The sequence below is a fragment of the Sitophilus oryzae genome, unplaced genomic scaffold, assembly GCF_002938485.1.
Source record: "Sitophilus oryzae breed Bouriz unplaced genomic scaffold, Soryzae_2.0 scaffold_1189_pilon_pilon, whole genome shotgun sequence".
Taxonomy (NCBI): Eukaryota; Metazoa; Arthropoda; class Insecta; order Coleoptera; family Curculionidae; genus Sitophilus; species Sitophilus oryzae.
Genome location: NW_022145825.1, coordinates 541294 through 555870, shown reverse-complemented (window position 1 = coordinate 555870; position 14577 = coordinate 541294). Strand labels below are relative to the sequence as shown.

Here is a 14577-nt window from a genome sequence, read left to right as displayed (position 1 = left end):
TGTTGAGACAGTGTTACTATTCTGACTCTATTAAACTGTGAAATAATGTTTCTAGGCATTTTAAGGCCAAAACAATGGTCAAATTTCTTCTGAAACCCAAGAGACCACAAATCGAAATGTGCAAGAATTTGTAATAATATCAGGTCTGAACGATAAACATTGTTTACCATATCCATTTTAACAAAAAAATGTTTATTACAGATTATCAAAGCTATGTATAAAAAAAGATACTTTAAATTCCTTTCTGTATATTTTTAAACGATATATGCAATAATTTTGGGCATGTGTGTATTCTATACATATTTCATACACAATTCATATACCTTCAAGAACTGTTTAGGAGATATGAAGTGGCCTTGTTTTTCATAAGAGCCGTCTTATGCTTGGGGGAAAACACTGTAACCTCTAAGGTCTATTGAGTTTGTCCTCTTTTTATTGTTGAGGTGGCATTTAATGTCATAGGTCCTGCTAAAAGACCTTTTGTTTCCACTTAATATGGCTTTAGCACATTGTTGCCTCACTGCAGGACAGTAGTTGTCAGTAATACAGTGGTTTGAATTTTGTTAACCGCATATCAGAAAGATGGTTTATTTAACAAGATTCTACAAAATAATAATTCTACAGAATATTGGATATGGAGATAACACACAGACAAAAATGGCAGTTGCCTGCTTATATCATTAAAGATTCTAACTTTAATACAAACTTTCACACAAAAATCAGTTGTTAATGCAATAATTAATATATTAATAATAACAAATTGGATATTATGCTTGAGTTTGGGAAAAATCCACACGGTTTTTGTGTACAAACAGCCTCAATGTCCGATGATAGCTCTTGCTCTTCATCGATTACTCAAGCATTAAATCAAATGAAGATTTGTTCTTATAAATGATAGGAAAGGATATCATGGAAGATTACTTAAAACACTAATATATGCTTTGTTTCAAGTAATCAATTGATTTAAACCGTCAATTGATTACTTTAAACTTATAAAATAGTGACTTTTTGTCCATTTCTAAAATCGACTATAAGAAATTCAAAACACTTGGCTCTACCTGTGTGGATACTTATGTTATTTATGAGAAAATTACTGATTCTTTCTCACACTGAAACTGTTTTTTATATCAATTTACTTATGGAAGAAAATCAATCATATTCAAATCTAAAATGTCACCTTATCTAAAGAAGAAAGCATTCGACAAATGTGTACTACCAGTCATAACCTAGGCATGCGAAAGACCGAGACACTTAAAAGGAAACTGCAGGTCGCACAACGCTCAATGGAACGAAATAGGTTGGAAATAACTAAAAAAATCGTAAAAGAATAGAGTGGATACGACCAAAGATCCCGGTAATAGATTTCATCCACAGAATCAAATCCCTCAAGTGGCAAAAATTACAGCATGGTACCCACAAGGAATTAAGAGACTTGGCCAAACCTGAGATGGGACCATGATATTAGGACATTAGTATGGATATTTTGGGACCACTTAGCCAACAATAGACAACAATGAGCACAACTACAAAGAGAGTATCTAAATATGTGAGGAAGGCTACACCATAATTGGGAATGGTTGAATAAGTTGAATAAGTTGCAAATGATGATGATGATATCAATTTAACATATCCCAAGTTCTTCTGTTCTATTTCAGTACTGATTTTATAACAAGCCAGCTTTTGAATTATATCAAAGGGGAACTAAAGCCACACTTGACAGCAAAAAAATGAATAATAGTGTATAAGTTTTACGATAATAGATATTTATGATACAAGTGAGTTAATAGCAGCATTATGATCCGTGTGTGAAAGTTGCACCAGTGCGTAGCACGAGTTGTGTAACCACACAAGTATCTTAGTGGAGTTAACTCGCGTGTATTGTACAATATTTTATCTACGTCTAACTATAAAAACACAGGATGTATTTTAAAAATGATTGTACTTAACTATATACCTATCCTAAAAATCAATAATTACCTTAATACCTTTGTTCAAATAACATCATGCATGGCAATGTCAATATGACAGTAAATAATATTGATGTCACTAGTTTAAAAAATGAGCGATTCGGAAATATTCCCTCTGACATTGAAGAAGAGGCATTCAGAGCAATTTCTGGATTGCTTGCAGCAAGATCGAAGCAGAAGTATGAATATACATAGTCTAAGTATGAAAAAGGGTGCACCGAAAAAAAAGTACACAACAATGGAAATGAAAAGGTACTCATAACATATTTTTCCAATTTAGTGCAAAATAAAAATGTTTTACAAAATATTTTTTTCTCTTTGGAAGTCATCTAAACAAGGAGTACGGTAATGAAAATGTGTGAGTTAAGAAGCTCTTAACTCACTCAAAATGCGTCAGTTAAGAGCTTCTTAACTCACTGACGTAGATTAAGAAATTATATTGTTGGTTTTGTTAGTATTAAATAAATTATTATAAACAAACAATAAGGGAAAGGCTGTAAAACTCTTTATTTACAATTTAAATAACAGATACATCTTAAATTCATCTTCATTGCATTCATAAGTCCAATTTCAACAGTACTGCTTCTCTGGCTTGAAGTGATCCATTGTAGTCAAAAACATCACTATAAAATACAGAAAATTAATGTAAAACAAATTCAATTATATCATAATTTAAGTGTTACAAGTTAATTGTGATACGAATGACAAAGAATTGCAAATATATATATTTCTTTTTTATGTTAATGTCTTAACTGCTCATAACAAATACATTGTACGTAAATGTATCTATACAATGTGCATAATAGCGTTTTTAATAATGATTGTATAGTATTTACTCTATCTCTTTCTTACCCGATGCTATAAGCGCTGTTATTGCTCCTTATAATTACTGTCGCAGTAGCATTTATCGATAAAGGCACAGGATCCATAACTTCATCTCCAACATTGTAGTATAAAGCATAGTAATTATCAGTGTCGAACAAAAATCTTTGAGCCACAAATAAGTTTCCTATGGAGGTAAAAGATACGAAATATCCAGTTTGATTTCTGAAGCTCTGTCTTAAATCTATCGTTTGCTTGTAGATATTGTAGTGACTGTTTACTGTAGTAACGTTTTCGTCAGCTAGATTGGTTTGTAAGTATTTCTGACTCACTGGTAACCAAGTTTCAGCACCCTCATTAAATCCTGAGTAAAATAAAGCATGAAAGACAACACAGGGAAACGATCGAGTGATTTAGATTTACCTGCATTTATTGACGAATCCCACTGGAAAGGTGTTCGTTGGAAGTCCCTGCTCGTTTGGTTAAAGGTACTGCAGTTTTTGATAGCTTGTGGATCGTAGCCTTGCTCGCAAGTTACTTCTCCATTCTCCTGACCAATTTCTTCACCGTTGTAAGTTACTTGAACTCCAGGTAATATAGAGACTAGTATGTTTAAAGCATCGATATTTTCAGGTCCTAACCTGGTTGAAACCCTGGTTTGGTCGTGGTTTCCTAACTAGAACAAGTTTATGTGTTTAATTTGGAAGGATAAATATGATATATAATGTTCATTTACCACCCAGTTGGAAGTATAACTAGACGGGATATGTCTCAACCAGTTAATAATCGAATCTTGTAAGTCAAAAGTGCTATAACCCTTCTGAAGACCCGTGATAAAGGTTATGAAGTTGAATGTGAAATGAGCTCCCTTTCTAGATCCATCTTCAGTGCCGTAGTAGAGCATGGTAGTGTTGATATCGCTGTAGACCTCGGTCATCATAACTCGAGGATATGACTGGTTGGCGTTGTATTCGTCCAAGAGCTCTCTGAATTGGTAGATTAAGTCAATAGTTTCGTTTTGGTTGGCCGTGTAAATGTGATCCAAATATCCGTAATCTTCAGGACCAGAGTTCGGGTCTCCTGCAATAGTTTTTATAATACAATCTCTGAGTTTTATTAAACTGATGGTTCTAACCTGAAAGAGGTTCATCCCTAAACTCGGCGTCTTCGAAAATAGTGAATACTGCGTCCATTCTGAAGCCATCAATACCAAAATTCAACCAGTATCTTAAAACGTCTTTCATTTCATTCACTACAGCTGGATTACGGTAGTTTAAGTCAGGTTGAGCGATAGAAAATTGGTGAAGGTAGTACTGTTGTCTTTCTTCACTCCACTCCCAAGCAGATCCTTTAAATTCGCTAATCTTAAAAGTAACGATACTTTAGTTTTGATATCTTAAAGTATGCATCTGGATATTAATATTATTTAGTATTTGTGAGATAATATACCCAGTTGTTTGGTGGAGTTCTGGTTCCGTTGACAATAACTGCGTCCTTCCAGACATAGTAGTCAGCGTATCCAGATTCGTTTTTCAAAGAGGCTTGGAACCATGCGTGTTGATCACTGGTGTGATTGGGAACGTAATCCAGGATCACTTTGATGTCGCGTTTGTGAGCCTCATCAACTAGTTGTCTCAAGTCATCCAGAGTACCAAAGATCTCATCTAGAGTTGCATGAAATATATTTTAAGGAAATTCTGGACAGTTCCAGAATTGAACACAACCGCCATATTTATTTTTATCTAACTAATAGATGTAAAATTAGAAGTTTTCGGGAAAAACAAGAATAAGTTTTGTATTAATTATTTGAGATGTATAAAGTCAAATAAAATATGTTTTAGAAAAGTGTTAACCAAGAGCAAAATGTAAATTAAATATCATAAAGTTATGTAGCTGCTTATTAAAATTTATTTCAGTTGAAAATAAAAATTGTGGTTGTATTATTAAATAATCAAAATACCACATACCAACATCACGATAATCTGAGATATCGTAACCATTATCAACTTGTGGGGACTTATAAATTGGCGAGAGCCATACAGCATCCACACCCACATCTTGAATGTGATCCAGCTTTTGGATTATTCCTAAAAATTATTATAACCCTTCCAAACTCTTCTACTGCTGAATAAATATATGTTTTCTCTAAAAAAACTAATTTTACCTTGAATATCACCGCTCCCATCGTTGTTACTGTCTTTAAAGCTTCGGGGATAGATCTGGTAAAACACAGAAGTTTCCCACCATTCACCAAAAAGTCCAAGATTGGATGTTGCCTCTTTTTGGACTGTATTAGTTACTTTAACAGTGTTACCGAAGACGGTAGTGATGAACACCACAAATATTGAACACTTTAGCAACATCATTGTGGATCCGGTGATACACCAGTGATAAGTGGCTTGATGGCATCCGATGTTATATACCTTTTATCTCGAAGATTAGAAAAAATTTTGAGTGGTTGACAAATAATAAACAAAATTTAATTGGTACCGGGTATTTCTTAATTATTTTAGTTATTTGGAAGATTTATTAAATGATATACAGTGATATTGTACTAATATACAGCGCGATAATATAAAAAATACGTCAAAGTAGAAGTACGATCTAGTTCTTTCTAATACTCTTTGTATAAAAAAGATTAATGAAGTATAATGTCATCCATATATTGATGCATTAGAAATGGACTCAATATAACGAATCCCCCATTTTTGACAGTACTATATGGCCTTTCAATGGACATATTTGAATTTTATTCAAAATATTACCGGATTTACGGTGTTACTGTGAACTTATAGTCTGTCTAGAAAGTATCCGGAATTTTATATTTTTCCTAATTTTAATGTATTTTTTTTTCTTAACACCCTAAGACAACAGTAATCCATCACGTAGGTTGTGCCGATAGTAGGCTATGACCAAGATGGCATGGCAACACCATTTGTCAAATATTGTTGATTGTAAACCGGCTTGAGATTTGAGAAATAATGTCGCAAGTAAAAAAAAGATAAATGGTGGAATATTAATTTGTATAGAAAAGGTGTTCGAAACGTTAAAAATTAGTGCAATTGACTGAACTCGGAAAAAGTGCAGTATATGAGACAATAAACAGGATAAAAAATGGCACAGATATGAAGGATGGACCAGTTTGAGGAAGACCGCGTAAGATTCGCGAAAACAATTTAAACGCTTTAGTGACATTAGGACGACAGAATCCGCGTCTAGGATTTCGCAAATAGGCTAACAGATTCGGAAGTCAGCAAAAATTAAAAGTGTGTCCAGAAACTGTCCGCATATCTCTGAAAAGAAAAGGCTACATATCAAGGAAGCCAAAAAAAATCCCTGCCATAACACCTCTACAAAGGCAGCGAAGAATAGATTTTTGTCAACGTTTTCAAGAAGATAATTTTAATAATGTTTTTATTTCTGACAAAAGTTGTTTCCAAAAATTCTATCAAAAGAAAATGTTACCGTTCAAGTTTCAAAATTTCCCACTAAAATAATGGTTTGGGGAGCAATATCTCAGCGTGGTGCTACACCTCTGTGTATAGTTGATGGAACTGTTAATACTGCAAAATATTGTGATATTTTAAATGGGTTTCTTCTTGAAACGGCTCATGTTAAGCTTGGATGCAAAAACACCATTTGGCAACAATTCCATAGCCAGCAGTTTCACCAGACCTAGTCCCATTGAAAACATATGGCGACTAATGAAGATTGAAGTGGAACGAGCAGCTCCACGAAATAAACAAGATTTGATTCGCTCAGTTTTACAGGCCTGGACTACCGCCACTGAACATTATGATGTGGGCCTAGTTTCGGATGTACCTGGACGTTTAGTTAAGTGTTTGGAGTTAAATCGAGGTTGTATAAGTAAATAGAATTAATAATTTATTATAATTTTTTTAACTCAAGTCCTAAAAATATACACACACCGGAAAAATCTAGGGATATCATTTTATTAAAGTTAAAAATAAATGTTTTGAATAAACAACCACATATTTGTAGGCCGATTCTTTCTACTTCGATTGAAACGAAGTAGTCACACTAGTTATTTCTAAATTTGGGATATTTGCAGAAGTGTTTGTTCATTTTATGTCAAACGTTTAAAAAGCACCTAGCATCAATTGTTCGAATTTAACCTGTACTGGCTATGTTTTTATAATAACTGGCCAGAATTCATTCAAATAACTTTGTTTAGTATTAAACAACATTATGGAGCGTAGACACCTTAACAGAGACGAAATGCTAAGGGCCATGGGTATGCTCGAAGCTGGAATGCGCCAAATCGACGTAGCTAGAGCATTAAATACAACGCAAAGTGTAATATCGCGATTAAGTGCACGCTACCGTGAAAGTGGTGATGTTGCTGAAAGGCACACAGGGCGATATCGCATTACTACCCCTCAGCAAGATCATTTTTTACAATTAAATGCTCGACGCCGACCGACTCTTACAGCACCAGTGCTTAGTTTAATTCTCCAGGAAACACATAATGTAATCGTTACTCCTGACACTGTTCGCAATAGATTAAGAGAGGTCAACTTAAGAAGCAGACGCCCCTGGAGAGCTCAACCCTTAACGAGAGGAAATCGAGAGGTACGATATTTGTGGGCTCAAGATCATGTTCAGTGGTCGAATGAACAATGGGCCAATATTCTCTTCATGGATGAGTGACGCTTTGAAATTCATCCGGATTCGAGAAGGCTTAGGGTATGGAGAGAACCGGGAAATCTTTTTCGGCTGGATCATGTTCAGGAAGTGCACCCTTATCAAGGTGGAACAGTTATGGTCTGGGGAGGAGTCCAGTTAGGCCGAAAAACCGATCTCGTTTTTCTTGAAAAGTTTCTAACAGGAATCACATATCGTGATTTAATTCTTGAGCCTGTCGTGTTACCATATGCCAATGATTTTGGGAGAAACTTCATTCTCATGCATGACAATGCACGGCCTCATACAGCCAGAGTGGTAAGTGAGTTTATCAATGCTCATCAATTAAACATCTTACCCTGTCCGGCACAATCTCCTAACCTCAGCCTCATCGAGCACGTATGGGACGCGGTCCAAAGAAGAATTTTGAGAATGGGTATGCCTCGTGAAACTCGTAGGGATCTGGTTCGGACCGTGAATGCAGGCTGTACAAGAAGAGATCGACAACCTGATCAGGAGCATGGAGAGACGATGTAGGGCTGTAATGAACAGTAGAGGAGGCCATACCCTTTATTAAGTAAAAATTGTTTTATCTTTTTTTTTAATTCACAGTTTAGAATAAAAAAAATGTCTGTATTTTTTGAGTTCAATAAAAATCAAGGTAAATTTGAAAAATTCGGTAAATTTCGCATTTTTATTTCCAATACGTCCTATAAACTATTTGTTTATTTTAATTTTATTATATCAGAAATGCAAAAAATAAAATTACTGACGATGGCTGGATAACATTGTAATATCCCTAGACTTTTCCGGTGTGTTTATATCGATAATTGTAATTTTGCTTTCATTTTTCCGGATACTTTCTAGACGGACTATATTTTATGTTCTTTATTATTGGAACTCAAAAATCTGGAATGGGAACCTTTAACGGTCTAAGACACTCGTAGAAATTCCTCAAAATTTACGACAGAGAAAAAATTACAGATTTTCCTAGATTTAAGTAAGAACAATCTTCGGATTGTTACGCGGTTTTTAATGTCTCCTCAACGATCACCTCAGTAGATTGAAGCTAAGAAACAACGGCGAATGCAGATTCTGTAGGGAAAATGGGAAAACACCAGAACAACTCTTGTACATCTGATATCGAAGATGGGGAACTATTTTGTGTGATGCCGTCTCAAATACTGGCTTTTATCAAAGCCCTGGAACTCTATGATGAGACTCGTTATAACTCAAAAAACGTGGACACACAATAGATCTGTAAGGTCGCGGTGATTAAGCCCCTCCCAATCATTGTACACTTCATTCTGAATAATTGTTTATTTAAAGGAAAGAGAAGTACAATTTAATTATTTCTTCGTTTCATTCATAAGTCCATTAATACAAGTACTGCCTCCTTAGGTTGAAGTTCTCCAGTGTAGTTAAAAATATCTCTAGAAAACCAAATAATTTAATTCAAAATTAAAATGATTGTAATATTATTTTTTGCGAGAAACTCGCAAATCTCTTTCTAACTTTTATTTAAGAATTTTTATTTTTTGCATTATAAGACTATTTCAATAGTAGAATAGCTATTTATGTAACAATAAGTTGCGAAATGATTGTGTTTTAAGCACTGGATGCAAAATTTTCAATGCGTCGTGTGCTTAAAACAATCTTTTCGCAACGAATTACATACAAGATTTTTTATGAAAGCGGATATTTTGAGATTTTTATGTTATTATTATTATTTATTTTTAAAGATTTTTTAAAATGTTCTTCATTGCCGTATTTCCTACAAAGTTTTGTGAAAAAATTAGTGAAAAAAAATTAGTGTCCAAGAAGTCGAAAAGCTTATACGAGACCACCTTTTTGAAACTTGGGTCAAAGAAAAACATGTTGAGAATTTCACAGAAAAGGTATTGCTAGCCTATTTCCTAAAGTTATTCACTACCTTAAAGCCGTCAACTCTGTGGAGTAAATATTCGATGCTCCGCACCATGATTTACCTGAACGGAAACGTAGATATTAGCAAATTCACAAACCTTATTGCCTTTTTTAAAAGACAAGCTTCCGAATATCAGGCAAAGAAATCAAAAGTATTTACGAAACTGGAAATAGAACGCTTTATGAAAGAAGCCGATGACAAAGAATTCCAGTTAGCTAAAGTTGTCTTAATCGTTGGAGTATTTGGAGCATGTAGGTGGGAAGAAATCACGTTTTTGACCGTAGATGCCATTAAAGATTGTCAATCATTTATTAGTGTGGAGATTCCGAATACAAAAACTCATTTTCCAAGAGTGTTTACGATTACTGAGGTACCAATAGATGGTATCAATTTCTTACATGTATTTCGTAAGTACGCAAAACTTCGACCACTCAATGTGACACATCAGCGATTTTTCTTAATGTATCGAAAAAATCAATGCTGTATCCTGCCAGTTGGAATCAATACAATTGGAGGTATTCCAAAAAAGAAAGCGGAATTTCTTGGACTCTCCAACGCCATTGAATCCACTGGTCATTGTTTCCGGTGCAGCTCTGCAACAATGCTGGCAGATTCAGGAGCGCAGTTTTAAAGCGACATGGAGGTTGGCGATCAAGCAAGGTTGCTGAAGGTTACATTGAAAATTCAATTGAACAGAAAACCGAAATAGCAAAAAGAATCATGGGACAGACAGAAAGATACGCCAAATAAGAAATTAAAAGCAGTTCACGTAGAAGCAGAAGCTACCAGCATTGCCAGTACAAGAAACTGACTTATTCCGACTCCTACAACTTGCATTTCTCTTAGAGACGAAAAGTTGGATGCCTCTTGTATTCACTTTAATATATTGTTAAGGTCAAGGTGTATTACTGGTTGCATAACCGCAACGGTGCATTGAGGAACCTGGCGAATTCGACAGAAAGTAGACCCACGGAATCCGTAACAATATATAAATTCGGGTCAGAACGTCCTACGACGTTGTCCGATGCCTAACTTCCACCCTGTGCGATTTTCCCATTGATCTTCGGTCAGATTTTTCTCGCTCATCGCCTTCTTATTCCTTCCATCCATGTTTTCTTGGGACGTCCTCTCTTTCGTTTACCAGGTGGTATCCAATGAATGACTTGTTTTGGAATTCTTTCATTGTGCATTCTCTGAACGTGGCCGTACCATATTAATTGTTTTTGTTCTATATCCCATCTGTTGTCTAATGTCTTCATTTCTGATCTTATCCCTCCGTGAAATTCTCATTGCTCTTCTAATCGCGTCCATTTCTGTTGTCTCTAATTTCCTTTTGTTCCTTTCAGTGAGTCGCCATGTTTCACATCCATAGAGTAATATGCTTTTAACTAGTGTCTCGTATATATTATATTTTCTGTTTTTTGTAATTTCAGTGCTCCATACCAATACCATTTATGCATCTGATAACTCTTCGTGCCTGTAGTACTCTGTTGTTTATTTCTCTATCGTCCGTTCCATTTCCTGTAAATATCGATTCCAGGTACCTGTAATCTTCACATGCCCTAATTTCCATATTATTTTCTAAAATAAGATTTTCTGTATTAGCTCCAATTGGAAGGTATTTTGTTTTTTCTGTATTTACTGTGAGACCCCATTTAGCATATTCTTCAATTATTTTCCGCACCATATATTCCATGTCATCTTTGTCGTTTGCAGTTATGGCCTGGTCGTCTGCAAATTGCAAGGTGTATAGGCATATGTCATTTAGTTCTATACCCATTCCGTTACATTTTCTTTTCCATATATGTAAGGCCTTGGCAATATAAATTTTAAATAGTGTTGGAGATATACAGCAACCCTGTCGGAGCCCTTTAGTGATAGAAATTTCCTCTGAGAGACCGTTGACCGTTTTTATTTGTGATTTTCCTCCATGGTAAAGATTTTGTACAGCTTTTATCAGAGCTGCGTTAATTCTTGATTTGTGCAATACTTCCCATAATTTTATTATTGGCACTGTATCATATGCTTTTTGTAGATCGATGAATGTTATATAAACTTCTTGGTTCATTGCAGATTTCTTCTCGATGATCTGTTTCAATGCAAAGATATTATCTGTACATGATCTTCCGCTTGTGAAACCATTCTGCTCTTCTTCTTCGTAGCTGGAGTATTCCTCTTCAATTAAGTTCCTCAGTATCCTTCCATAGAGGCGACTCATAGTGCTTACGACCGAAATTCCCCTGTAGTTATTGGGATCCTTCCTTGAGCCCTTTTTATATATAGGAGATATATGCTTTTTTCCACTGTTCAAGTACTGGATGACCATTTAAGCACTGGTTAACTATGTTTGTTAACATTCTAAACAGTTTTTTGCTTCCAGATTTTAAGAGTTCCGCATATACTCCCTCTGGGCCACATGCTCTTCCATTCTTTAAAGACATTATATCGGTCTTTATTTTGTTGGTATCCACGTAGTTTCCTCTCCTTCAATGTTTATTTCTGGCTGTGGCGGTTCTTGATACTCAGGTCTGTTCTCTGACAACTTATTTCACTTTAATAATTTAAATAATTGTACGTTTAAGAATTATAATAAATAAATATTTTCATTGTTTCTAACGTTTCATTTTTTACTTTTAGGGACTAGTGCCTAAACATGTGTGACTTTTAGATACTAGTTGCCTAAAAGAATGTCATTTCGAACCTCAAATAAATATCAAAAACTTTCAAAAAAAAAACGCTTTCACAAAAAAACTATTTTTGTATCTTACCCTATGTTATAGGCACTGTTATTGCTCCTTATAACAACTGTTGAGTTCGCAGCTACGTTAAAAGTCGATGGACTTAAAACTTCATCGCCTACGTTGTAGAAAAATGCATAAATATCTGAGTTATATAAAAATCTTTGAAGAACAAAGAGGTTTTCTACGGAAGAAAAAGATAGGACATAGTCAGTGTCATTTCTGAAGCTCTGTCTTAATTCCACTGTTTGTTTGTAGATGTTGTAATGACTGTTTATATCAGTAAGGTTTTGGTTCTCTAGATTCGTCTGTAGGTACTTTTGGCTCACTGGTAACCAAGGTTCAGCACCCTCATTAAATCCTGAGAAAAATAAATGATTAAAGACCTAATCACCTAATCAATTAATGTTTATTGGGTTGGGTTTTACCTGCATTTACTGTTGAGTCCCACTGAAAAGGAGTTCTTTCAAAGTCTCTGCTCGTTTGGTTAAAAGTACTGCAGTTTTTAATAGCTTGTGGATCGTATCCTTGCTCGCAAGTTACTTCTCCATTCTCCTGGCCGATTTCTTCACCATTGTAAGTTATTTGAACTCCAGGCAATATAGAAACTAGTATATTTAAAGCATCGACGTTTTCAGGTCCTAACCTGGTGGAAACTCTGGTCTGGTCGTGGTTTCCTAACTAGAGTTCGTTATGGGTTTAATTTTTAAAAGACATTCGTGAATTATGACGTTTAATTACCACCCAGTTGGAAATATACCCATATGGGATATTTAGCAGCCAGTTCATTATAGAGTTCTCCAAGTCATACGAGCTAAATCCCTTCTGAAGACCCATGATAAAAGTCCAGAAGTTGAAGGTGAAATGGGCACCTTTCCTGGATCCATCTTTTGTTCCGTAGTACAGCATGGTAGTGTTGATATCGCTATAGACCTCGGTCATCATAATACGAGGATATGACTGGTTGGCGTTGTATTCATCCAAAAGCTCTCTGAATTCGTAGATTAATTCAATAGTTTCGTTTAAATCAACCGTGTAAATGTGAATCAAATATCCAGAATCTTCAGGACCCGAGTTTGGGTCTCCTGAAATACATTTTTTTTAAGGAAGACTTTATCATCCTGTTTGGTGATTCTAACCTGACAGAGGCTCATCTCTGAACTCTGCGTCTTCAAATAAAGTTGGTACTGCGTCCATTCTGAATCCATCGATACCAAAATTCAACCAGTATCTTAAAACGTCTTTCATTTCATCCACAACAGCTGGATTACGGTAGTTTAAGTCAGGTTGAGCGACAGAAAATTGGTGAAGATAGTACTGTTGTCTTTCTTCACTCCATTCCCAAGCAGATCCTTTAAATTGGCTAATCTTAAAAAAGCAACGATACTTCATCTTAGTCTTGGTATCTTAAAGTATGCATCTAATATTAACATTATTTATTATTTGTGGTAATATACCCAGTTATTTGGTGGAGTTCTGGTTCCATTGACTATAACAGCGTCTTTCCAGACATAGTAGTCAGCGTATACAGATTCGTTTTTCAAAGAGGCTTGGAACCATGCGTGTTGATCACTGGTGTGATTGGGAACGTAATCTAGGATCACCTTGATGTCACGTTTGTGAGCTTCGTCAACTAGTTGTCTCAAGTCATCCAGAGTTCCATAGATTTCATCTGAGGTTATTTAAAATGTATTTTAATTCCAGAATTAAACACAACTGCATATTTATATTTATTAATAAATGATCAAACCAATAGAGGTAAAGTTAAAAGTTTTGAGAAAAATCAAGAAAATCTTGTAATAGTTTTCTGAAAGCTATATATCAAATAAATATATTTTAGAAAAAATAACTAAGAAAAACAGAATTAAATATTACAAAGCATTAATAAGAAAAAATATAGATGCTTATTAATAGTTATTTGATTTGAAACTAAAAATTGGAGATGTATTAAAAAATAATCGAAATGATCACATACCAACATCACGATAATCTGAAATGTCATAACCATTATCCACTTGTGGGGATTTATAAATTGGTGAGAGCCATACAGCATCTACACCTGCATCTTGAATGTGATCCAGTTTTTGGATTATTCCTAAATCATGTTATAACGTGTTTAAATGCTTTTTTGCTGAATAATCATTTTTTTTTCTCTAAAAAATACAAATTTTACCTTGTAGATCACCATTCCCATCGTTATTACTGTCTTTAAAGCTTCTGGGGTAAATCTGGTAAAACACAGATGTTTCCCACCAATCGCCAGAAGATTCATTGCCAGCGAATCCTTCTCTTTTGATTGTGTTAGTTATTTTAGAAATGTTAGCAAACGCGGCACTGCAGAAGACCGCAAATATTAAAAACCTTAACAACATCATTGTAGAGGTTTGATGATACGAAATGATAAGTTGCTTGATGTAGGTATTCTACTGTTTATACACTTTTTATCTCAAAGATTAAAAAAATCTTGAGTGGTAGATAA

The 14577-nt window shown here is 34.8% G+C and overlaps 2 protein-coding genes across 2 annotated transcripts; both read right to left on the bottom strand.

Moving 5' to 3' along the window:
- Nucleotides 1–2455: 2455 nt before the first annotated feature.
- On the bottom strand, nt 2456–5204 carry LOC115891642 (maltase A3-like). Its single transcript, XM_030912166.1, has 8 exons — nt 4954–5204; nt 4757–4876; nt 4239–4453; nt 3925–4153; nt 3526–3869; nt 3213–3465; nt 2820–3153; nt 2456–2590 (listed from the first exon to the last, which is right to left on the bottom strand). The coding sequence occupies exons 1-8, from the start codon at nt 5153–5155 to the stop codon at nt 2524–2526; spliced, it is 1764 nt and encodes a 587-aa protein (XP_030768026.1). The 5' UTR covers nt 5156–5204; the 3' UTR covers nt 2456–2523.
- Nucleotides 5205–8738: 3534 nt separating this feature from the next.
- Nucleotides 8739–14516, bottom strand: LOC115891643 (maltase 2-like). Its single transcript, XM_030912167.1, has 8 exons — nt 14272–14516; nt 14074–14193; nt 13556–13770; nt 13238–13466; nt 12840–13183; nt 12527–12779; nt 12129–12459; nt 8739–8866 (listed from the first exon to the last, which is right to left on the bottom strand). The coding sequence occupies exons 1-8, from the start codon at nt 14471–14473 to the stop codon at nt 8800–8802; spliced, it is 1761 nt and encodes a 586-aa protein (XP_030768027.1). The 5' UTR covers nt 14474–14516; the 3' UTR covers nt 8739–8799.
- Nucleotides 14517–14577: the final 61 nt, after the last annotated feature.

Bases quoted from the DNA above. Each gene is read 5' to 3' on its own strand.
- LOC115891643 (XM_030912167.1), bottom strand. From the start codon at position 14,473: ATGATGTTGTTAAGGTTTTTAATATTTGCGGTCTTCTGCAGTGCCGCG. The intron at 14,194-14,271 runs GTAAAATTTGTA...AACATGATTTAG, and splicing joins TGGGAATGGTGATCTACAAG to GAATAATCCAAAAACTGGAT. The intron at 8,867-12,128 runs GTAAGATACAAA...TTGGTTTTCTAG, and splicing joins AACAGTGCCTATAACATAGG to AGATATTTTTAACTACACTG.
- LOC115891642 (XM_030912166.1), bottom strand. From the start codon at position 5,155: ATGATGTTGCTAAAGTGTTCAATATTTGTGGTGTTCATCACTACCGTC. The intron at 4,454-4,756 runs GTATGTGGTATT...ATGCAACTCTAG, and splicing joins CTCAGATTATCGTGATGTTG to ATGAGATCTTTGGTACTCTG. The intron at 2,591-2,819 runs GTAAGAAAGAGA...TGTATTTTATAG, and splicing joins AACAGCGCTTATAGCATCGG to TGATGTTTTTGACTACAATG.